At 35.9% G+C, this 22,991-nt stretch overlaps 2 protein-coding genes across 6 annotated transcripts; both read left to right on the top strand.

The window, feature by feature from the left end:
- Positions 1 to 1,697: 1,697 nt before the first annotated feature.
- Positions 1,698 to 15,053, top strand: LOC145635734 (ubiquitin-like domain-containing protein CIP73). 5 transcript variants are annotated; one of them, XM_081687076.1, is made up of 16 exons: positions 1,698 to 1,942; positions 3,096 to 3,225; positions 3,344 to 3,461; positions 4,996 to 5,076; positions 10,191 to 10,312; positions 10,413 to 10,484; positions 11,096 to 11,263; positions 11,518 to 11,587; positions 11,691 to 11,863; positions 12,103 to 12,267; positions 12,356 to 12,427; positions 12,516 to 12,630; positions 12,717 to 13,115; positions 13,869 to 14,275; positions 14,347 to 14,421; positions 14,689 to 15,053. In XM_081687076.1, the coding sequence occupies exons 2-16, from the start codon at positions 3,106 to 3,108 to the stop codon at positions 14,695 to 14,697; spliced, it is 2,166 nt and encodes a 721-aa protein (XP_081543202.1). In that variant the 5' UTR covers positions 1,698 to 1,942; positions 3,096 to 3,105; the 3' UTR covers positions 14,698 to 15,053. The 5 variants fall into 5 exon arrangements, with proteins under 5 accessions (XP_081543202.1, XP_081543200.1, XP_081543199.1 ...); XM_081687074.1 differs by having other exon boundaries at positions 1,699 to 1,942; positions 12,501 to 12,630; positions 12,714 to 13,100; XM_081687073.1 differs by having other exon boundaries at positions 1,700 to 1,942; positions 12,501 to 12,630.
- Positions 15,054 to 17,173: 2,120 nt separating this feature from the next.
- On the top strand, positions 17,174 to 22,558 carry LOC145635736 (small ribosomal subunit protein uS17x-like). The gene is made up of 6 exons (XM_081687077.1): positions 17,174 to 17,331; positions 17,440 to 17,480; positions 17,565 to 17,665; positions 21,829 to 21,973; positions 22,071 to 22,160; positions 22,264 to 22,558. Exons 1-6 carry the CDS (start codon positions 17,320 to 17,322, stop codon positions 22,352 to 22,354), a joined length of 480 nt encoding a protein of 159 aa, XP_081543203.1. The 5' UTR covers positions 17,174 to 17,319; the 3' UTR covers positions 22,355 to 22,558.
- Positions 22,559 to 22,991: the final 433 nt, after the last annotated feature.

The raw sequence follows: 22,991 nt of genomic DNA on the forward strand, positions 1-22,991 counted from the left end.
GTCTTTGGCAATTACTAATTAAGTTATATGTTCTTTTGTTGAATGTAGCTTCTAATTTTTTTTTGGGTTTTGTTTCCGTTTTAGAATGCTATCTTTATAACATTAATGAATGCAACAGATTTATTGTACATATACAACCGAGATTGCCCCCTATTTTAGGAAAAGAAAAGAAAAAAAAAAAAAAACTATATACATTTAAATGACTATCATTTGGAAATTTCATAACATTGAAAAGGAAATAAGGACTACTTAATTGGTACAAAAGGTATCATGTCATTTTTTGATTTATCCTCTCTATCCATCCACAAATTTTTTGTATAAACAAAACAAAAAACTTGTTGATTACTTACTACTAGGAGTATGTGAAGTTATTTTGCAAGCTTTTTCGGTATAACTTTACTTGTATGACATGTCAACTGTTGTTTACTATTAATTCCTGTTCCGTATATCATGGTATATTAGGCAAAATTAATTGTGTTGTAGGCTTGTAGTGGTGTTTATTGCAATAGAGTTAACTCCATGGCAAACATGTTAAATATTATTACACATTAACTTTTAAGCAAATAAAAACTTTTCAAATACTTGTAGCTCTTTAGTGAATTAGATTTAATGAATATAAAAGCAATTGAGATTTGAGGTTAGAGTTTGGTATTAGGGATCGGAGTTAGAAACTGTGGTCGGAAATTCATGGATTAGTAGTCATTTGGTGCTAAATGACTAATTATAAGTTTATAACAGCTAGTGATCTGAAAATATTTATGTGATTATAATGATCAAGCATGCAAACCAAACAACGTTATTTTAAGGTCATGTGTTTACCAACCTTTAATACGATATCATTAATTCCATAAGAATAAATTTTGGTCAACAAAAATCAAACAATATCATTATCTTTATTTACATTTCCTAAAAAAAAAAAAAAAAAAAACTTCATTTACATGATATAAGTAGGTAAAATACAATTATATCTTTCCTCAAAAAAAAAAAAAAAAAATACAATTATATCTTATAGAAATCAATTGCAATAAGTAAAAATCAATTAAAAAATAAAAATTCTGATTTGGTAAAAAATAAACTGAAGTAAACAATAGCTAATGATTGGCAAACTCCCTTACAGATAGCCCAAAATTATCTGTCAATGCTCTTATCTTAATATCCTTATTTGGTTTAACTTTTTTTGATTTATTTTAAAAACAATTAAATACATTAAGCTAAACTCAATGGAAATAAATTTATTTAGACAAATACAAACACAATTATAGTAATAAGTAATGACTCCTCTAGTTTGAAACAGATAGCGGAAACTAAAATGAAATCGCATTTCCTTCCATATTCGCCTAAAAACATTGCTAGTTAGATACGATAAATAACCTTAGCGTTTACATATTAGTTTCTCTAGAATAAGTAATAAAACGAAAGTGGAAATGTTGCTTCTCGTGAGTCTGTGAGCTTTTGTGACTTCAATAAACAATGTTGTTCCAATAAAAAAGAAAACCTTATACAGTAATTTGAATCGCGTCAATTTAAGCCGGCCAAATCCAAACCCTAAAAAATAAAGGGAAAATCCAAGTTGATTTCTCATATTAACTTCGAAGGTTAATCTTCTCTCACAATATATTGTTTTTTTTTTTTTTTTTTTTTAACTTTTCTAAATACGTAGTAATAAGAGTGAAATAATAAAATAATACGAAAAAAATACATAAAGTGGCGGAAAAAAATGCATAATGATACGATGTATTAAACTCACATGATTACCGGTGTAGCCGCCGAATGATAAATTGGATCAACGGTGGAGACTTGATCTGAGGTTGAAGAGGAGTTTATTGTATTTTCCCTTTTTGCCACGCTTACGCCAGATAAGCGTCTTCTGTGAAGGGATTCTCCTGCTGCTACTTCCCAACATACAGCTTTAGGAAAGAGAGAGAATTACTCATCAATCAAGGTTTTTTTTTTTTCCGTGAAATTTTCATTTCTTTTTTGTACTCTTCAATTTGGTTTTTTAGGTTTGTTTTTGCATTTCTTGATTAGTTTCTTTGTTCGTTTGATGTAATTTTCTTGGTAAAGTTTGAGGGTTGTAATATGGTGATTGTGATTGCTGTCAATTTTATGTTATTTAAGAGTATAAGCTATGATTTTTGGTGGGTTCGAATTTTTATATGGGGTTTTTGCCGATTGATTCTGAAAAGCCCTAATCTTGATTTTTGCCACCTTTTGGGGTTATTGGGTGTAGATTATAAGTGTGAATTTCAATTTAATTTTGGTTCTTGCATTGAATTGCGGGTTCTTGTTATCATTTTTTACTCTGGTTAGTGTGATTTTGATGTTGGGTGGTGTTAGGAGTGGCAGCAGATATAGGGTTTCTGAAATGATATGATTTGATTTAGTGTTCAGTGTTTATTTTGGTGTTTGAATGATTGAGCTAATCCTTGGGTTGCATATAAATCTTGACAATGTGATTCAAGTGATTGCTTTGTGCTGATTAAGAATCCTTGTTCATTATAAGAGCACCACCTTGCCACCGGCTTTGTTTTGGCTTATGGGGTTGGAGGATGATAGAATTATGCTGGAGTGAATTATTTTAGTGATTAGCATTATGATTTTCCTCGGGTATTGTTACTGGCATGGCAACTAAAATGGCTACTTAGCATTCCTTTCGTCTTAGCTCAGTATGTTGTATTGTTATTTGATTCAATGAGTGATTAATTGCTCATTACTTATAGGCTTTACTTTTTGTAAGTTTATGCATTCCGATGTCATGTAAATTTTGTTTTCTGCTATGCGCTGGCACTGTATCACATGAATACATTACAAAAACGAGTACGATGAGGAGAGGATTTATCAATATTGGGTTTGGTGTATATTGGGATTGGTAGTGGGAGCAGAATTAGGATATTGCTGTGGTTGGAAATTGATTTCTGTGTCTTGCGTAAAGATGATCTCCTGTTTTTGTCTTGACTACTTCCTTGCTAGGCCACGCTATTACTATGGTTCAAACTATTAACGTAGTGAGATCATTGTACCATAAATTAGCTATATATCTGTTTTTTTTTTTTTTTTTTTTTCTGCTAATTTCAATTTTGACATGTTTGTTGTAGTTTGTCAAGGATGGCACACAGTGCTAATGAGGTGTCAGCGATGGACGAATCTGGTAGTTCTGGGACCATTATAGAGATCAAAATCAAAACAATGGATTCTCAAACATATACCTTGCAGGTGGATAAACAGGTAACTTGATTTTAGTTGCTTCTATTGATCGCTTCATAGCTATTATTTGCTAATTCAACTTTAAGTCACTGTGGTTCTTTGTGTCTAACTACTATTCTGTTTTGCTTGTGCTTGTCAGATGCCTGTACCTGCCTTGAAAGAACGTATTGCTTCTGTGACTGGTGTTGTAACGGAGCATCAACGCCTTATATGTCGAGGAAAGGTTCTTAAAGATGATCAGTTGCTATCTGCATATCGTATCCTCACTCGCTGTGGCTTTATTTGTATTTTTATTATCTTTTAGTGTGAAGGTCATTTGCTTCTAAAATCTTATGTATTCTTGGCTTATGCACCTTAGTTTCTGTGATGCCCTGGGCATTATCATCATTCATCAAAGGTAGTGGGTTTTGCTTTTATTGTGGTTTCACACTTAATATTGCTTATTACAGTTCATATGCAGACTTCAAATTTATGTGGGAGTTGGGGACCCTTAGGACTTCATATTCCTTTATACTTACAAGCCTTGCAGCAAGAAGGCTTTAGAAATGGGAGGGCAGCATTAGAGATATAATTACTGCAGTGCACTTATCAAGTTATCATTTGATAATGACCAACAATCTCTGTAAATATTAGGATATATAATTCCTCTTGCCTGTGTCCAGCATCTGGAGTATTGAATCTTGCTAGTTTGTAAATTGAGCTTGATATGTGGGTTTCAATTGGTGATAGCAAGCCTGTATCTGTTGAGTTTATGACCATTTAAGTGGGTGCGAGGCATAAGACAGGATTTAATTAACAAACTTATCTGAAATGCTTTTGTTAGAGACATGATTGACACTGGAAAATATATCTCTATAATGTTTCCAACAGATTCATCAGGGCAGATTTTTGTTGCCCTTCCAAATATTTTTCTGTGAGGAGTTTTGCGCCAGGGATTGTGGAATTTGCAATTATTTTCTTATACAGAGCAAAGCTCTACATTGTCTTCAATTCGGTTGCTTAGGGAGCAGAAGTTATTTAGGACAAGGATTTATTTGTGTCATCTAGCTAAGTCAAATCTTAGTCTTCACTCAGTCACTCTTTCTCAATAAATTATTGCTTCTGATTGTAGGCCAATCAGAAATGTGAATGTGATGTGATCATGACCATATTGTAGTTGAAGGTAATGGTAAGGTATTTTTGGTTTTGATGTTCTCTTTTATGGATATGAAGTGAAAGGTGATGGAATTTAGATTTCCTGTTTTAGGAAATATTTTGAATGGCTATACCTTTTAGAGGCAGAATCAGATATAGTTAGCATCTTTTTCTATTTATTTGTTCTAAGAAGCCATTCTTCCTAGCATAAGCCTTCATTTCACGTCTAGGAAGATCCTTTGGTTAAAGAGCAAAATTTTGAAGTATGGTAATTCTTATTTTTAGTTGGTTTCGTTGTTAGAGTAAATTTAAAGTGCTGTAAGGGTGTCAGGGGTACAACTCATGAGCAAAATGTTCTGGCTAATATCTCAGACAAAACATTTTGCGTAGTAAAACTGCTAAGTTGTACCATTTGATTGTGATGCATTGTTGTACAGATCTTTGAAAATCTGTGGTTAATATCTCATTTATTAACTTATTATACTAATCTTAGATGCAGGATGTTATAACTTATGAGAATGCTAACATGAAAAGAAAAAGGATATGTCTACTTTAAGACATTTAAGTTGGTGTGACTTTTGGGGGATAGCCAAGTGTATAACTCTATTTTTCTTTGCTTAAATGTTGTCATAATCAAGTTTACTTAACTTAAGCTAGATGTGGAAGATGGTCATACTCTGCACATGGTAGTTCGAGAACCAAATGCATCATCATCTGGGAGCTTACCCACGGATACAGGTTTGATTGCATTAATAATTTGCTTATGGTTTTGGCTTCTTGCGATGTTTCTCATGTCAAAAGGAATATGCTTTCTTTTAGTTCTCTTTATCTATTTCTTGTTTATGCTTTTGGTAGGAGTGTTGTGACTTCTATCTGTTTATTTCTTACAGTTTTTTTATTCTATTTTTTGGGGGGAATAATCTATTATCAAACTTTGCTCTGAGTAGTTTACACTTTGTTTGGATCTATGTTACATGGACTCGGGAACGGGTGTTGGACACAGACACATGTCCAAGTGTCCGATCCGGCAAGTTCCAAAATTTTAGGACACGGGGACTCTATCCGATATTTGGACATGGGTACAGGGACACATCAATTCGTCCCCAAAATTTTAATAAATAAATTATATATTACAAAAGCTTTAAAATTTTCATTGCGTCCACCCTTTTTTTTCTTTCTTTTAATTCTTTCCTTGGTAAATTCTCCCAATAATTGGTGGTCTTCTTCTCTCCATCTTCTTAATATCAATGGTGGTCTTTGAACAAGATGTGTTTTTCTTTCATGTTTCTCCTCTTTTTTCCTCTCCACCCTTAATGGAAGTGTTCGAGTGCACACTAAAGGGTCCGACACTTTGCAATGTTAGCCGTGTCCGATTAACATAGGTTTGGATACAATTTAAGGAAGGGGAGGGATTGTTATATTTGTCACCAATCACAGTACAAGTCACCAATGCTATCATCACCAATGTTATCATAGTACGAGTCACCACTGTTAACATAGTACAAGTGACCAAGATGTATAACCAATGTTATCATAGGACAAATCACCAATGTTATCATAGGACAAATCACCAATGTATCACAGGGAGAGAGAAAGTCATACCTCCACAACCACCACTATTATCATAATACAACTAAGTATCACAGGGAGAGAAAAAATCACCCCCACAAGAACAGAGAGAGAGAGAGAGAGAGAGGGGGGTGGTGATGGTGAGAAAGGATGGGGCAATGTCTGTCAAAATTGTTTAGCCATGGTTGTGTTCAAAGAGAAAGGTGTGGTGTTGTGGTGCAAGCTGAAGCTAGGAAATGTGGTTGTGATATCAGTTATTAGGGATATGGTGTGAGGCTAAAGAAGGTTGGGTTCGGGGTTCATGGTCAATGGTTGATTTGAGCAGAAGAAGGTGGTGGCTTGAACTATGCTACTACGGATGAACAATGGAAATGCAAAGAGAAGCAGTTGGCTAAAAACCAAGACCTCTTCTTTAGTTTTTTTGGTATACCAAATATCTGAAAATGGAATGAATTATTATTTATTTCCTCTATGTAAAATAAAGGGCCTCTAATTGTAACTTTGTAAGAGTTTCCGTTACGCTTAAGTAAATTGTTACAAATGTGCAATGATGACAAAGCCGCCACCATTGCTGCAATCCATACTACGTTCTTTTGTGTAATAGTATTGTGTCTTGATGATAAAATATAGTAATATTTCCTATTTCTTTATAGCTTATAGTAACATTTCACATGAATATGAAAGCACAATACAATACTACCTGACACCCTTGGTATGACAAATCACGTAAAAATGAATGAAATAACCCCCTAGGCATATAGGCACGTGAGGTGGTGCCTAGACCGAGCTTTTGGAATTTGGGGCATGACATGACATGAGCCGCAGGCTTTACGTTGCCTACTTCTAGGGATATTTCAAGCTGCTAAGTGTAATGCTTGTTTGGTTGACATTGAAAATATGGGAAGTTGATGTTAGTGAAATAGTGTGTAGTTGTTTGGATGGCAATAACAGAAAAGCTGTATTACGTAGAAGGATCAATTTCCACTTTATGGAGGTAGTTGCTTACCCCATCCTGATTTTTTAAGTTTTAGAGTAAAAACAAATATTACTCTAAAATATTACTTTATGGATGGCAATAAGTTTGCCTTTTTAATTTCTCTTTCTTACACTGATTTCCCTTCTCAATAATATGGCGAGTCTCGAAAAAGATAAAGATGCGCTGTTTGATCTGAACAAGGAGGGTGAGATTGATTGGGTGGACGAGTGAGGAAGAGTAGAGGAGGATCAAATCGAATTTGCTGTTGTGGGAAATATCCATACACCCCGCAACGTGAATGCAAACGCTTTGATAAACACGATGAAAAACTTCTGGAACCCTAAACATGGTTGTGAGGCGAACGTTATTGGGTAGAAAATTTTTTATTTCCAATTTCATCGTTGGAAGGACAAGCAATTCGTTATGGAGTCTCAACCTTGGCATTTCGATCACCTTGTCATGATCTTAGATGATGCAAAAGGTAACTCTAAGCTCTCTTAAATACTTCTCCATTGTGTGCCTTTCTGGATTCGTGTGTATGACCTACCTTTTAAGGGTAGAATTGAGAATAATGCTAGGAGAATAGGAGACAAAATTGGGACCATTATAGCTATGGATAAATCTGATGTGATAGGAATTAACAAATCACTAAAAATCCGAGTCAGTGTTGATGTGAACAAGCCCTCAAAAAAGACAGTGGAACTAGGATTGGTAGGGGTATGATGGAGGTTCCAATCAATGTGTTCTGCTATATCTGTGGTTTGCTAGGCCATGGTGAGAAGGATAGTGATGAGAATGTCGTTACGAGAAAATTTATTGAAAGGTTGCGAGTTTCCACACCGTGGAAAGCTACGAAGAATGAAATTATTGATGATGAAGGTGAGCAATAAGAAGGCTCTTCATTACCAAAACATCGCAGCAAACTCATGTAGAAGGTGAGCTGGGAGGTGGTGTTAATGATGCGAAGACGCTGATAGCTACTTCACAAGAGTTTATCAGCATTGAAGGGGAAGATGAGGACGTGTGTGGTAAAGATCATGGTAGCAAGAGGCCCGAGGAGGAGAGTAAAAGGGGAGAGGTTGCAGCAAATATGGTAGAAAACGCAAAAGCAGGTGTTTCGATTGATGATAAGGGTAGTAAGTGTAGGGAGGGGGTTCATGAGGCTCAATTGTTGTGTATTCCAGAAGAAGTGGGGGCTAAAGAGGGGATGAGACAATGGAAAAAAGTAGCTAGAGAGGGAGGGGGAGTAAAAAACAAGGAGTTTAAAGTGGTAGAGACTGGGAAGCGTGCAAGAGAGGGAGGAGAAATGGTGGAGCAAGAACTACATGCTGGGAAGAAAAAAATTTACACTAATTTTTCTAGTGGTGTGGGGCCAATGGCGGAGGTTGGTAGCGACCAACCCCCAATCAGTTCGGCGACTTCGTTAGTGGAGTCACAAGTATTGCCCAGGGATACTCTTTATTTCGTAGACTATGGTTTAAAATAAAATTGTAGAGGATCTTAGAGGGACGTTTGGTTTTCAAGGAGCGTTTGGTGTTTCTAGTAGAGGTAGGTCAGGAGGGTTGTGCATTTATTGGAGGGAAAGTGTTGATTTCAGGCTAGTTTCTTCCTCACATCACCATATATATGGGGATATTTGGAGTGAAGGTAGCTTGAAGTGGAGGTTTGCGGGAGTGTATGGGTGGGCAAAGGCGGAAGAGAAAGCTCAAACATGGCAACTTATTCGGCACTTATATGATGATGATGTATCGATTTTATTTATTTTGGGGGGGGGGGCGATTTCAATGAACTCCTTTCTTTTGATGAGAGAGAAGGAGGTGCATTGGGGGAGAGAAAAGAGATGGATAATTTTAGAGAAGTGCTTCTGGAATGTGATTTAAGGGACTTGGGCTATAGTGGTACTTGGTACACTTGGGAGCGTGGAAGAACTCCCTCAACATGGATTTGTGAGAGACTTGACAGGTTTCTTGGTTCGGTGTCTTGGTGCTCGATGTTTGGTGGAGCTTTAGTTAACACATTATGCGAGTCAAATCTGACCATGTTCCCATTTTGCTTCGAAGTGATGCCACTGGCGCAAAAAAGAAGAAGAAAAAAAAAAGCCTTCAAATTTGAAACGTATTGGCTCATTGATGATGGCTGTGAGGAGGTAATTAAAGGCGCATAGGAGGGGTCAACGAGCTTAAATGTGATCGGGAGTGTGGCAACCGTGGGAAAGTGTTTGTCAAGGTGGAGTGAAAAACATTTCTACAAGCTTGGGAAGCAGATTGTGGAGACTGAATCATGGTTCGAAAACTCAGCCATTACGTCGCGAATCGGCTGAGATGTAACGGATGTCAAACTTACCGTTACGATATTTACCGATTCAGCACACTTCTTTACAATACACCGCGATTTCGGTCGATACGGCCATTTTGAACTGAAATTCGGTCGCATCAAACGTTACCAGCAAAAATCCGAAGAAAAAACACCGAGTTTAAAGCTCTCTAAACATTTTCCGGCAAGTGGTTCTGGATTCTCCATAAAAATTGAGCACTTTTCTCTGGCTAAATTAAAAAAATATTCTTTTTAAATAAAATGGGGTAGAGTTGGGGACAGCTGGTTACTAGACACCTCTTTTGAAGTTGACCGGATCCCACCCATTCTCTTTCGTTTTGCTTTCTTCTTATCTCACATCCCACGTGACCCCCCTCCCCTATCCTCCTATTGAGCAAATATGGGAGCATTGTGTTCCTCCTATTGTAACCCCGTATGTACTCATGGACGCATTTGCTATTTAGTTGAATGTTTTGCTCCCACGTAGTTGCTTACCTTAAAACCCCCACCCCTACCCCCTAGGTAAGTGGACTTTCTATGTTTAATCAAACAACATCTGGGCATTACAACTTCCTGCAAACTATTGCTTCTTATGCTCAATTAAACAATCACTTCATTGTTTGTATATATTGACTAACAGCCTTGTACTGTTGTGACATGAGCTTTTACTAGGATAATATCACAATTACTTTCTTGAGACAATTGGAACTTAATTTATCGTAACTCCTTCGTGTTTTCCTCTGTGAAGCATATTAAATAAAAAAATAAAAAAATCAGCTTTAAATTTCTACTGTGAAGCTTTGATTTAAGATATCAATACTTGTTATCACTTGATGTTATTTCTCAAATGGGATTCTTCGCATGACGAATTCTATTTGCTTGCTTTATGGTTATGCTCCTTTGTCTTGCTATTGATGCGCAAGATGCGCCGTTTGATTTCTGTTATCCCACTAAGAGATTATCACAACATAATTTTAATGAATTTTTTTTGCAGCTGTTGATCAATCTTCAAGCGGTAATCATGGTCAATATTATCAAGTTGCTCCTGGTATTGTTGTTGAAACTTTCAATATGCCTCCTGGACAAGGGGACAGAGTACTTCCAGATGTTAATAGGGTAAGGCTATGCTCTATTCGAGACTTGGATATTTTACTCTCATAATATGTGCTGTCTGACCATTTCTGCCCTCTTGAATTTATTTGTTGTTTTTATGTAGATTATATCAGCTGTTCTTGGTTCTATGGGCGTTACGAATCCTGGAAATGGCAATGTAGGAACTGGTATCAGGGTAAGATTTGCTGGTTTTAAGATCCAAAGCCTTTTAAAAATGTGTAACATCTGTACATGATGTTAATATGAGTAGTCAGGCCATGTTAAGATAAGAGTTATTAATGTTTTCAAAATGATTGAAGACCATACCAAATGCGGTGTGGCTTTCTTTGATGGGTGAACTGCCAAAGACAGGAAGGGTGAAGTATTACTGTATTAAAGGAGGAAAATTGGGTCTTTGTCTCTTTGATTATAATGTTTCTTTCTCTTTATAATTTCCTCCGTCCCATTAAGCTGGTAAGAGTGTAGGAGGGAAAAATATAGGAGGAAACTTCGTGTTGCATTTATCATCAACATTTTAAAAGAATTTATTTATTTGTAAATGAAAATTTATAGTCAGTAGACATTGTCTCCTACAATCCATTAAACTAAAAAATTGGCATGTGCATTTACTTTCCTATTATATTTTATTCAAGTTTATGATACTTAACAAAACTTAAGACTCATATTAGCTGAGAATAATAAACTTGACAAATTTACCGAGATAGATAGAGTACTGTTTTTCTTTTTCCCTGTGTTGTGCACATCTGTGCTCTCCTTGTTTTATCAAATTTGGCTTTGTTCATGCAGGGCCCTGTTGGTGATAGACCTAGAGAGACTCCTATTCTTGACGGCACTGCAGATACAACCCTCACACCACCTGAACAATCTGGGATGAGAAGCTCCAATGACGGATCCAGACTTCATAATACTTTTGGGATCCCTGCGGGGTTATCATTTGGGTCCCTACAGGCCCCGGTACTTTTGCTTAATCTTTTGTCAACTGTGGCTTAAATATGTCTCGAGTTAAGATTGCTTATATCTTGAGTGCTGCAGACCTTGCTGGCAGTGTGATACTTACTCTTCCTTGTTGCTGTACTCCAGCTGACATCTGGATCCCTCTACACTGTTGATACCATCACACTTGTTGTTCTTGTTTCATAGGGAACTAGTTATTTTTTCTTTTTCTTTTTCTTCTTTTTTCTTACTTGCCATGTTTCTTGGGTATGCAGGTAATCCCTGATTCTCTTGCGACATTATCACAGTATTTAAGTCATATGAGACAGGAATTTACGGACAGTGGTTGGTTCTTATTTTTATGTTTCATCTAAGTATTTTTAAATTTTGAGTTGCTTATTTTATTTCTAGGCTAATTTATAATGTAATCTCCAAATTATCCCAACAGGAAGGGTTGGCGAAACTGACAGTGGGATTTCTCGTCATGAGAACGAAGGTAGATCCAGTTCCTTGCCACAATCAGAGAATGTGATAGAAGGACTTCCTTCCCCGATGTCGTTGGCGAGATTGCTGTCTGCTACCAGGCAGATGCTCAATGAACAAGTGGAAGAATGTTTGCTTGTATGTTCTATATTTCTATCAAACCATCTGTCAAGAAGTATTTATATGTTTAGAACAGTCAAGTGTGTCTGTGACCAAACTGAGTGACGGTTGTTTTTCTCACAGTTGCTAAAATTTTGTGATGTTAAAATTTTGTTGCACTCTTTTCTTTTGGTACTCAGAACTAGGTGAAGATTTTTATTGCTCCAGTTACTTTTTTGAGTTTTTATTACAATGCAAAGTTTAAAATTGGTCCGCAGCAACTTGGAAGGCAGCTCGAAAATCAGGAGAATATGACTGATCCAGGGGCGAGGGTTACTGCTCAATCAGGTGCATTGAGAAATGGAATCCTTTTGCAGAATCTAGGTGCATACTTTCTTGAGCTTGGTCGTACTGTCACAACACTGAGACTTGGCAGATCACCTGTGAGTCATGACTTCCTATCTTCTGCAGATTCCATGTCCTGTTTGTCCCATTATTGAATGTGTCCTCGTGATATGTGCTTGTTTGCAGTCAGAAGCAGTAGTCAATGCTGGCCCTGCAGTTTTTGTTTCTTCATCTGGGCCTAATCCACTTATGGTTCAGGTACTATCTAATCACCTACAGGTTTCTGTGTCCATATATCTTAACATTTTTCTGACTACATAGCTTTTTACAGCCTCTCCCATTTCAGCCTGGAGCAAGTTTTGGTACCCCTGTTTCAGGAACCTCACAGTCTGGCTCTGGTTTGATTAATGGAGTCAGTACTGGTTTTGTTCCTAGACGCATAGATATACAAATACGAAGAGGTTTGTCACATTTTTGTTTTTCTTGTGCATGTGAATTCTGCGCATTATCTTTCAGTATTACTAATTAATGTTTCATATGCCAGTAGGCTCATCGACTCATCAAAATGAACCTGCTGGTACTCAGCAATCTTCAGGTCAAAGGAACTCTACAACTAATAACAGTGGAGAAGCTCCAATCAACCAATCTTCTACTGGGACCTCAACCATCCCATCTTCAAATAGTGGGCCAGCTGTTCGTATTTTGCCTTTTAGAACAATGATGGCTGCTGCTCCTGATTTGAATCACTCACCTCAAGACGCTTCTGGTGGTTCTGTAGGATTATTATATCCTGTTCTCGGAAGGTATTCGCCCTCTGGGAATTTGAGCAGTCAAGCAGGAAATCAAGTGTCCAATGAACATAACTCTAGTGGCCTCCAGACACAGCCGCTTAGCAGTCTTGACTCTGCAACTTTGCAGCAAAATATTGAAGGTCCTGCTGGGCTTGGTAATTAGAAATTATTTGTTTTTTATTCAGTACTCTGGCTTCAATTTTATACAGTCTGCTAGTAGAAGTATGCCAGTATGCACATGTTGTAACATTGTTTTGGGAGAGGGGGGGGGGGGGGGGGGATTTGTATGACATAAATTTATATATGAAAAGTTGTTTTCTAAGAGGCTGGGACAATGAGCACGCTGGGGTGGGGGTAGAGGATAGAGGCAGAGGCGGAAGTTCTTAAGGGTAGACAGGGGGCCGGCGGCCCAGCCCTGATTTTTTTTACAAATATAGTGCTTGACTGCTTGTAATAGTTTACAGTTTAGGTTCTTTTTCTTCCCATGGTGGTATAATTTGTTTAGTATGCCTTTTGATGTGGGCTTGGAGTATTTGAAAACTGGCTGATGCTGGCATTCTACTACCTCTGTTCAAACTAATAGGTTACATTTGTCCTTGATGTGAAAACCTTGTTAACATTGAATTTACAACTTTTTAATAAACAATATTAGGAAAAAAAAATCTTGCTAGATGATAAAATATAATACAATGGGGGATACTTGATTGAGTAAGCATATGGGGATATGCGGCTAGCTTTTGCTACCAGTGATGTGCAAATTGGATTCTCAATGGAATGGTTGGTTGTTGCTGCATTTTATGTACTATATGTCTATAAGAACAGGAATGAATTGGTGGATCCTTTTTTTGGTCCTTGTTATATCTTGTAAATGAGTTTACTTATGTGGCCTGTTTGTGTTCTTTGAGCAGGTAGGGCTCCAGCGTCCAGTGCCGGATTAAGGGAGTCAATTTCATCTCGCACCATTGACATCAACATTCTGTCTGCCGGAGGAATTCAAAGCGATCAGAATTCTGAGGGTCAGATTCCTCCAGGTATTCTTCAATTTCTGAGAGGACTCTTCCCTGGCGGTGAGTTCCAGGTAGAAAGCGTCAGCTCACAGGGAGGAGGTATGGGATCTGTTACTGAGCAAGAAAGGACTAGCAATGCGGGTGCACAGGAAGCAGAACCTACAGCTACTGAGGAAGGAATATTTTTGTCTAGGATGCTTGAACAGATTATGCCTATGATTTCACAGAACTCTGGAACAGTGCAAAATGATTCCTCCTCTGCGGCAGATGCTTCTCATCACGGAAACGGCTCCACTTCTTCAACTGCAGTGAGCATTCGCTTTCTTGTGATTCTAGTTCTTACCTGTAATTGTTGCTAATTAACATTATTGTATTGCAGGCAGAGGATCATGAAGTTGGAACATCGCGGCGGGAAGCTGATGCTAATCCTGGTCCCAATCCCAAGCGCCGAAAGGTGATACTGTTACCAATTTCTGTAATTTGAATTTTGATTTATTAGTTTGGAAGGACTTAGCTTCTCTATATGATCATTGGACAACTATGAAGATTGCGGATTATATTTCAAATCTCGTCTTTTTTCCAAGATCCTACTTTACTAAGAGTTAACACACTTGCTGACTTGCACACACTTGCACACTCACTACAATCGGAATGACCAGTGTTTCATCAGCACCCAGAAGTAACATAATTACCTTTTTATTTAATCTTTTTCTTGATGCAGACGGAATGATATTACTCGAGGAAGTCTGTTTAAGTCGTAAGATGCGTAAAGATAAAGTGGAAGGGGTCAGCCTTGTTGAGCAGTACTAGAGAGCAAGGAATCACATTCGAGTTTCTTGAAGTAATATAGACTTCATCAGAGGCAGGCACGATGTTGGCTATGCTGATTAAATTTTTGGTTTTTGCCTTTGATCAGTTTAGGCACCCGAAGAGAGGTTCATCTTTTTCCTGTTTTATTTTTATAATTCTCTCTTATGACACCTTTTTGTACATGCAATGCACAGATTATATACAGATATACATCTTTCACTCTCTAAATCTATCTTTGAGGTAATTCAACGTAATTTCTACACCATTATCAGCTCATGGATCAATGATGGTTACTGATATATAGCTTCATTCGGCAACTCATTTCAAGTTTACTACTTTTTTTTTTTTTTTTTTTTTTTTTTTTTTTTTTTTTTTTTGCTAGAGGTTTACAATTTTGTGTGGAATCTTCATTTAGAAGATTAGATCTACTAGCATTCAGATGTGTTGATGAATTATGTTAATCTTTAGCATTCTATTATTTATCTTGATTTTTTATTGCAATGCCCACGTATGACTGATTTTATCAGTGGTGATTTCTTATTATCATACTGTCTGGCCACTGACACCAGTCATATAACTCGTATTCTTGGCTGTATATCAAGGAGGAAAGTGTAGGTGCTACTCAAAATATACAGTGGTTCATTCTGATGATTTACGTTCTCATTTCTTGTAACGATTTGGCACCTGGGACTTGATCTGCCAGTCTCAATATGATCCTTGTAAATGCTCGTTGGACAAGTTCACAACAGTGATTTGTAGATTGGTTTGGAAAAACTTAGGAAACTACACAAATTCACGGAAAGTTACAATCCATGGATCTTATATATCTTGACAATCTACGAGAAGCTGATTAAGATCGAAATGGCCTTGCTTGCGCCTTACTTGCCAGGGGATGCTTGCTTGTTTTCCTGAGTCCTGACATGAAAAGTTTGGACTTGGGAAAGGACATCATACAATTGTACTTCCTCTTGGTGGTAAAATTTGGTGAATCAATTTATTTATTTACCTAGTTTAATTATCTCCTTGGTGAATCAATTTATTTATTTACCTAGTTTAATTATCTCCCTAGAAATGCGTGTCAAATGGTATGTTGCAAGTAAATAAAAACAGAGGAAGTAACTCGTAAGGCATTGTCAGCTTGCTATATTGATAGTGAAGAGTAAGATGTTTTATACGGAGTATATTTATTTATTAATATTATTATTGTTACTCGGTATTGTTTTCTTCAATTTATCTATAGTCAAGTAAATCTTGTAAGTTTCTTAAAATTAAAAAAAATTAAAAGTAAATCTTATAAGCAAATCTTCATTTTAACGGATAGTCCCACTTTTTTATCTCAACAAGAGGTTGGGTACTCCCATGGATCCCACGACTCCACGAGACCCTAAGTGGCCATTTGGGTGGATGGAATTTTTTTTTTTTTTTTTTTTTTGAAACAAGGATGGAATTATTTATAAATGCAATAGAATTTCAAAGAAGTCTTAAATTTGAAAACAACACATCTCTTAGACTTGTTAAAGCGGATGGTAAATATTTTTTTTGTTCCAAACTAAGTTTATGATCCCGGGGAACACCTCACATGATCATTTTACATTTGAATTTATTTTCAAAATTAATCTGAAAACGTGGTGTATGCATGTTATGATTTGAAACAAACTTTTATGACCATCAAGTACACCCTATATATGTGTTAATATTATTTTTGAAAATACATTTCAAAATGTTTCTTCTATACGTAGTACATGCTTCCTGTCTATAAGAGTGTCTTTTGTATATACTTCTAGTATTATAACATGGCGTTTGGAATGTGGGAATGAGAGTTTGGGAATAAGATTGAGAATTAAATATTGGAAATTCATGAAAATATGTCAATACCTTGTTTGGATAGTGAGTGAGAACGTATAGTGAATATATAACAAATTTACCCTTAATAAAATTTCCATTTATTGTTTTCATTAATGGTAAAAATGTTATTTTAAATTTATTCCTATTCTCATTGATTTATTACCTACCCTTAGGTAATAAAAGGTGAGATTTCTCTCCTAAATATTCTCATTCCCAATCCTATTTTTAATCCCATTTCTATCAAACAAACAAAGTTTTTTTCTTGAATTCGGATTAAAACTCTCAATCCCGCATACCAAATACTCCTTACTTTAAAAAAAAAATCTCAAATTCTCAATAATACTATTAAGGCTAAAAAAAAAAAAAGGTTAGTTAAAATTTTTGTTTGTGTCTCCTCCCCAACTAACAATACAACTTATTGTAAAAAAAAAATAAAAAAAAATAAAAAATAAAAAAAAAATAAAAAAAAAATAAAAAAAAAACTAACTCATTGTTAGAATTTTGAAGTTGGTCCATGTTTAAAATTGTTGGGCTTATTTCAAAGTGATTGGAACCAATTAAAATCCGACTAGGGTTTAAGCCACTTCTTCTTCTTCTTCTTCTTCTTCTTCTTTGTTCTCTCCTTTTCTCTCAATCTCTCTCTCCTCTGCGGCGCCTCCATTGCTTCCTCTGAACCTCATCTTACAACCACTCAATCATGGCGGAACAGGTACTTTTTCTATCTATTTACTTCGATTATTTGAAGTCGATCTTATTAGTATTTATATTCTTAATAGTTTTAGTTTTATTAATTTACATTTCGCTATTTATATAATAGACCGAGAAGGCCTTTTTGAAGCAGCCTAAAGTGTTTCTGAGGTAATCTTCAAATTCTGTAAATGCTAGATTTGTCAATTAATTAAGTTAAATTATTTGATTTTGATAATTTTATGGAAAATGCAGCTCGAAGAAAACTGGAAAGGGAAAGCGACCTGGGAAAGAAGGAAACAGGTTCTGGAAGAGTATTGGTTTGGGTTTCAAGACTCCCAGAGAAGCTATTGAAGGTTCTTTCTTTTCCTTTTTTAGGTTGAGTTTAAGGTGCATTAGAGTTAGTATGTTCAAATTAAGTGAATTTGTTTGTTATTCAATTGCCATTTTGCTATCTTCAGGATGTAAAAAAAGTTTAATTTTTGCTTCTGTGGATTGGGGTTTTTGTGGGTGTTTCTGAGACTAATGTTAAGTATAAAATTTTAGGCTAAAGTGGTATTATAGATGCAATATGCTGTATGTTCTTTTGTGATGGATTTCTATACAGTATCTAGGCTGTTATAAATGTTACTGATGAATACGAAAACATGGGACAATAATGAAAAATGTAAGCTTGACTGTGTCGGATATGCAAATGTTGAATGAAGTAATTCGTATTGTTTTCCCATAGAAATGAGGTTGGTCATAAGTTGCAAACTTTGATTGGGTTCTTGAAGGGGTTATTAGAAAGAAGCTTATGAACTTTAATGATGCCTGTGGGAGAACGGAACTTTTGCCGGTGAGCTGGACATTTTAAGAGGATGTTCTCAAGTTTTCGGAATGAAATTTGTGATCTTTAGTAGAGTTGGCACTCATCATAGATGATATTGGTATTCAGGGGGTGTGTAATCTGTAAGAATTTTATTGATGGCCATAAGGTTTGTGCAACAAGGTTCTACAGAGTTATACTTATATGAGTGGTAATTAGCTTGAAGCCTTGAAATGGATTTGAGTGTCACTGTGTTGCATCTGCAAGATCTGTAAAGGTTGGATTGTTTCCTAGTATCGGGTTTTTAGTGTGATATTATAACATGTGTTGGTGTTGATTCTGGAATGGATGGAGAAAGTTGATTTAAGATTGTTATCTGTATTATTTGTTGGGGCAATGTGATGTTGAAACGTATTGGATTTTTTTCTTCTTAAAATGAGACAGTGTTCTTTATTTTAGTTTTAGCCATAAAAGTTGTGTATTAGAATTGTTAGTCTTGGTTCTTAGTGACATGGTTGACTGATTGATGCTTGAGCATTGTTGTGGCAACTGGCAAGTATTGGCAAACTAGCCATTTTATGTGTCTTGTGGCATATTACATTGATCACTTGTAATCTGTAATCAGTAATCGGATCTTGTGGCTGTTTGACATTTGTCTCAACATTGAGCACTACTTTTTGGGTTTTGGTTTATACTATATATAGAAAATTTGTGATATTTTTACTTCTTGATCTTATATATTTTCTTAATCATTCTAAATTCAATTAAAGATATGATCCCTCATTCGACACATATTTGCTGCTGTTGATTTGTAAAGCTACTTATCACCCATTGCTTTTAGGTGGAGCTGGGCATCAATATTGTAGAAATGATGCTTCACAATACACTCTAGATTTATTGTATATCTTGTTACTATGTGATGTGATCATGTGAATTCTTCAATGGTCTTTGAAGTGTGATTGTACTATGTTAGTGCTATGTTTCCTGAGCTAAGTATCTTGACCTTTGGGAAGAATTATAGTTTGATCTATACATTTGATAATCTTCTGGTTTAAGAAGATAAGAAGGATGCCTTTGGATGCACGTTAGAGAGGTTAAAATTCATTGAGAATAAGCTTAGACTCAACTCAGTACCTGATTTGTACACGTATTTCACTTTTTCATTGTTGATAACACAACAAGCTCTTTTAACTTTTTCATTGTAGATAGCAGAGCAAGCTCTTTAACTATTTATTGTTGATAGCACATTAAGCTCTTTTAAAGAATGATTTAAAGGAAACAATCACTTCCTTGCAGATTTATGTGAAAATCTATTAAGTACTTGAGACTAGGGACATGAGAGTTGTTTCCCCATGTTAAAGGACTGAATGAAAATTTATAGGTTATCAATGTTTTGTGTTGGAAGTTGAGGATCTTTTGTATGTTGGAATCATTTGGGATTATATGCTGTTCAAGAGAGTTTATTCCAGAGAGCCTCTGAGGTGTTGATTAAAGTAAACTTGATTGTGCCGGATATGAAAATGTTTAAGTAATTATTATTATTTTAACATAGAAATGAGGTTGGACATAAGTTGCAAACTTTGATTGGGTTCTTTGAAGTGGTTATAAGAAAGAAATTTATGAACTTTAATGATGCCCTTGGGAGAAAGCAACTTTCTGGTGAGCTGGTCATTTTGAGAGGAGGTTCTCAAGTTTTCGGAATGAAATTTGTATCTTAAGTAGAGTTGGTGCTCATCATAGATGATATTGGTATTAAGGGGGGTGTGTAATCTGTAAGCACTTTATTGATGGCCATAAGTTTTGTGCAATAAGGCTCTACAGACTTTTACTTTATATGAGTGGTAATTAGCTTGAAGCCTTGAAATGAATTTTAGTGTCACTGTTGCATCTGCAAGAACTGTAAATGTTGGAGTGTATCCCAGTATCAGGTTTTTATTGTGATATTTTAACATGTATTGTTGTTATTTCTAGAATGGATGGAGAAAGCTGATTTAAGATTCTTATCTGGGGAAATTTGATGTTGAAACACGTTGGATTTTTTTTTCTTGAACACAACACATAGGCGCCTTTATTTTAGCTGTGTATTAGAATTGTTAGTCTTGGTTCTTTATGACATGGTTGACTGATTGATACTTGAGCATTGTTGTGTATGGGAAAACTAGCCATTTTGATATGCTTGTGTTATAATGATCTCTTGTAATCAGTAATCAGATCTTGTGGTTGTTTGACATTTGTCTTGACAGAGGACTACTTTTTGGGTTTTGGTTTAGGCTATTTATAGAAATTTGAGATTTGTTACTTCCTTCTTGATCTTATATATTTTCTTAATCGTTCTAAATTCAATCAAAGACATGATCCCTGATGCGACACATATTTGCTGCTGTTGATTCAATGTAAAGCTATTTATCACCCAATGCTTTTAGGTGGAGCTAGGCATCGATATCTTGCTACTATGTGACATGATCACGTTGATTCTTAAATGGTCTCTTAAGTGTGATTGTACTTTTTTTTTTTTTGATAAATAAGTGTGATTGTACTTTGTTAATGCTATGTTACCTGAACTAAGTATCTTGACCTTTGGGAAGAATTTATAGTTTGATTTATACATGGGATAATGTTCTAGTTTGAGGAGATAAGAAGGATGCCAATGGATGCACTTTAGAGAGGGTAAAATTTATGGAGAAGCAACTTAGATTCAACTCAGTTCCTGATTTGTACTAGTTTTTCACTTTTTCATTGTTGATAGCACAGCAAGCTCTTTAACTAATTGATAGCAGAGCAAGCTCTTGATCTTTTTTATTTTTGATAGAATATCAAGCTCTTTTAAAGAATGATTCAAAGGAAACAATCACTTTCTTGCAAATTTATGGGTAAATCTAATAAGTACTTGAGAGTTGATACTAGGGACACAAGCGTCGTTTTCCCATGTTTAAGGACTGAATGAAAATCTAAAGTTTCCTATACTTGTTGGGCCCAAGTAGATATGATACAGCTATCTATCAATGTTTTGTGATGAAATTTGAGGATATTTTGTTGTATGTTGGAATCGTTTGGGATTATATGCTGTGTAAGAAAGTTTATTTCAGAGAAAGCCTCTGAGGTGTTGGTTAAAGTGCATTGATAAGAAGCTAATGATACCAAGCATATGATGTGGGAATATGATATATTGTGTAAAGTTTTCATGGGAAATATTATGGGATAGTCAGCAAGATGTTTTAGGAGTAATGGGAAGGAAAGAAGGCATCATTCCTTTAAACTATATTTTTCTGTAGTTTTATCATGTTCTCTGACCTTGTTACACCTATCCTTTATATTTTACTTAATTTTGTTGTACTGCTTCATTTATATGGAAAATGGGAGAATTCCTACTATTCTCCTTATAAAAATCAAAATTGAGCGCAGAAGCCGAGTAAATAGTCGGGAGCAACCTGAGCTTTGGATCTTAGCTCAATAGCATTACTTTGTGTTAATCCTACAAAAGCTAGTTTTGAGGTGCATCTTGGGCAAGATGCTATGAAATTATTCAAGAAAGTGCATCTGCACTCAGGCAGTGCGTTGCTTTGTTTCAACTAAATCCTCCAATTATCATATTGATAAGGACTGTTTCTTTTGTATTGTTCTGCTTACTGGTCTTCCTAAGACCTGTTTTTTCCCATTGAGTACTTTTAATTGTCATTCATGCATAACTGATGTACTGTTGTTCGATATTAGGAGCTTACATTGACAAGAAATGTCCCTTCACCGGCTCTGTTTCAATCAGGGGCCGTATTCTAGCTGGTACTTGCCACAGTGCTAAGATGCAGAGAACCATTATTGTTCGCCGTAATTACCTTCATTACATCAAGAAGTACCAAAGGTAAGTATTAGCTATTTTGTTCTCCCGTGTGCTGTTGTGTTATATGTGATTGTTCGGTATTCTTATTATTTTTTTTGCTGGTATGTGTTGCTTGCAGGTACGAGAAGAGGCATTCAAACATCCCTGCACATGTGTCACCCTGTTTCCGTGTCAAGGAAGGAGACCATGTTATCATTGGTCAATGCAGGTCAGTTGCTCTTGGAGCACTTTGGTTGATATTGTGTTATTTGTGTATATTTCTAACAGATCTCAGTGTTTAACTTGATCATATTTCCCTGATAATTATCCAGGCCTGTCTCAAAGACAGTGAGGTTCAATGTGTTGAAGGTGATTCCAGCTGGAGCTGCTGCTGGTGGAAAGAAGGCTTTTGCCGGAATTTAAGGTTTTTTTGGATAGATATTGTGATGTAGCTAGGATCTATCACAGGGCTTGGAAATTAGTATTGTTTGCAGACCCTTGAATTTTGATACTTGAAGCATTTTCATAATTACTGAATACTATGTTTCTTTTGTTAAAATCATATTGGGAAATTGTAGTACAAACATCTTTATGGTATCAAATGTTTTCTCTTAGGACCTCCCGTAAGTTTTGGCAATATAGTTTCAATGACTCCCTTTCAACTTCTCCCACACCATTTTAAGATTATGGTTGATTATTCTTTTGGGTTTGGATTCTGAATAGCTGAACTCTGGACCCCAGTTCCTCAAATTGCTGCATGTTGGGATTTCCTTTTCCTTTAGTTTGGTTGCTACAGTAATGTTGTTATCCTTGCCTGCTGTTGCTGCATTTGTGAATGAAGTTCTACCTTTCTGTTCTTTGTGCACGAGTTTTGGACTTGAATGACATGTAGAAAAACTCAGCTTACAGAACTTGCCTGTTGCTACATTTGTTTTTGAAGTACCACCTTTCTATTCTTTGTGCACGAGTTCTAGACTTGAGCGGTATGTAGAAGAACTAAGTTTACTAAACCTGACCTGAACCTATTTGTTGTTAGCGTTTGGCTTATAAACTAGAACTA

The sequence above is a fragment of the Chenopodium album genome, chromosome 6 (genome assembly GCF_948465745.1).
Source record: "Chenopodium album chromosome 6, dcCheAlbu1.1, whole genome shotgun sequence".
NCBI lineage: Eukaryota > Viridiplantae > Streptophyta > Magnoliopsida > Caryophyllales > Amaranthaceae > Chenopodium > Chenopodium album.

What these genes read in the sequence shown, in the direction of transcription:
- LOC145635734 (XM_081687072.1), top strand. Translation starts at nt 3,106, where the DNA reads ATGGCACACAGTGCTAATGAGGTGTCAGCGATGGACGAATCTGGTAGT. An exon ending in ATGTAGGAACTGGTATCAGG is followed by an intron (nt 10,485 to 11,095) that starts GTAAGATTTGCT and finishes TTGTTCATGCAG; the next exon opens with GGCCCTGTTGGTGATAGACC. An exon ending in TTGGGTCCCTACAGGCCCCG is followed by an intron (nt 11,264 to 11,517) that starts GTACTTTTGCTT and finishes TTGGGTATGCAG; the next exon opens with GTAATCCCTGATTCTCTTGC.
- LOC145635736 (XM_081687077.1), top strand. An exon ending in CAGCCTAAAGTGTTTCTGAG is followed by an intron (nt 17,481 to 17,564) that starts GTAATCTTCAAA and finishes TGGAAAATGCAG; the next exon opens with CTCGAAGAAAACTGGAAAGG. An exon ending in GTTATCATTGGTCAATGCAG is followed by an intron (nt 22,161 to 22,263) that starts GTCAGTTGCTCT and finishes ATAATTATCCAG; the next exon opens with GCCTGTCTCAAAGACAGTGA.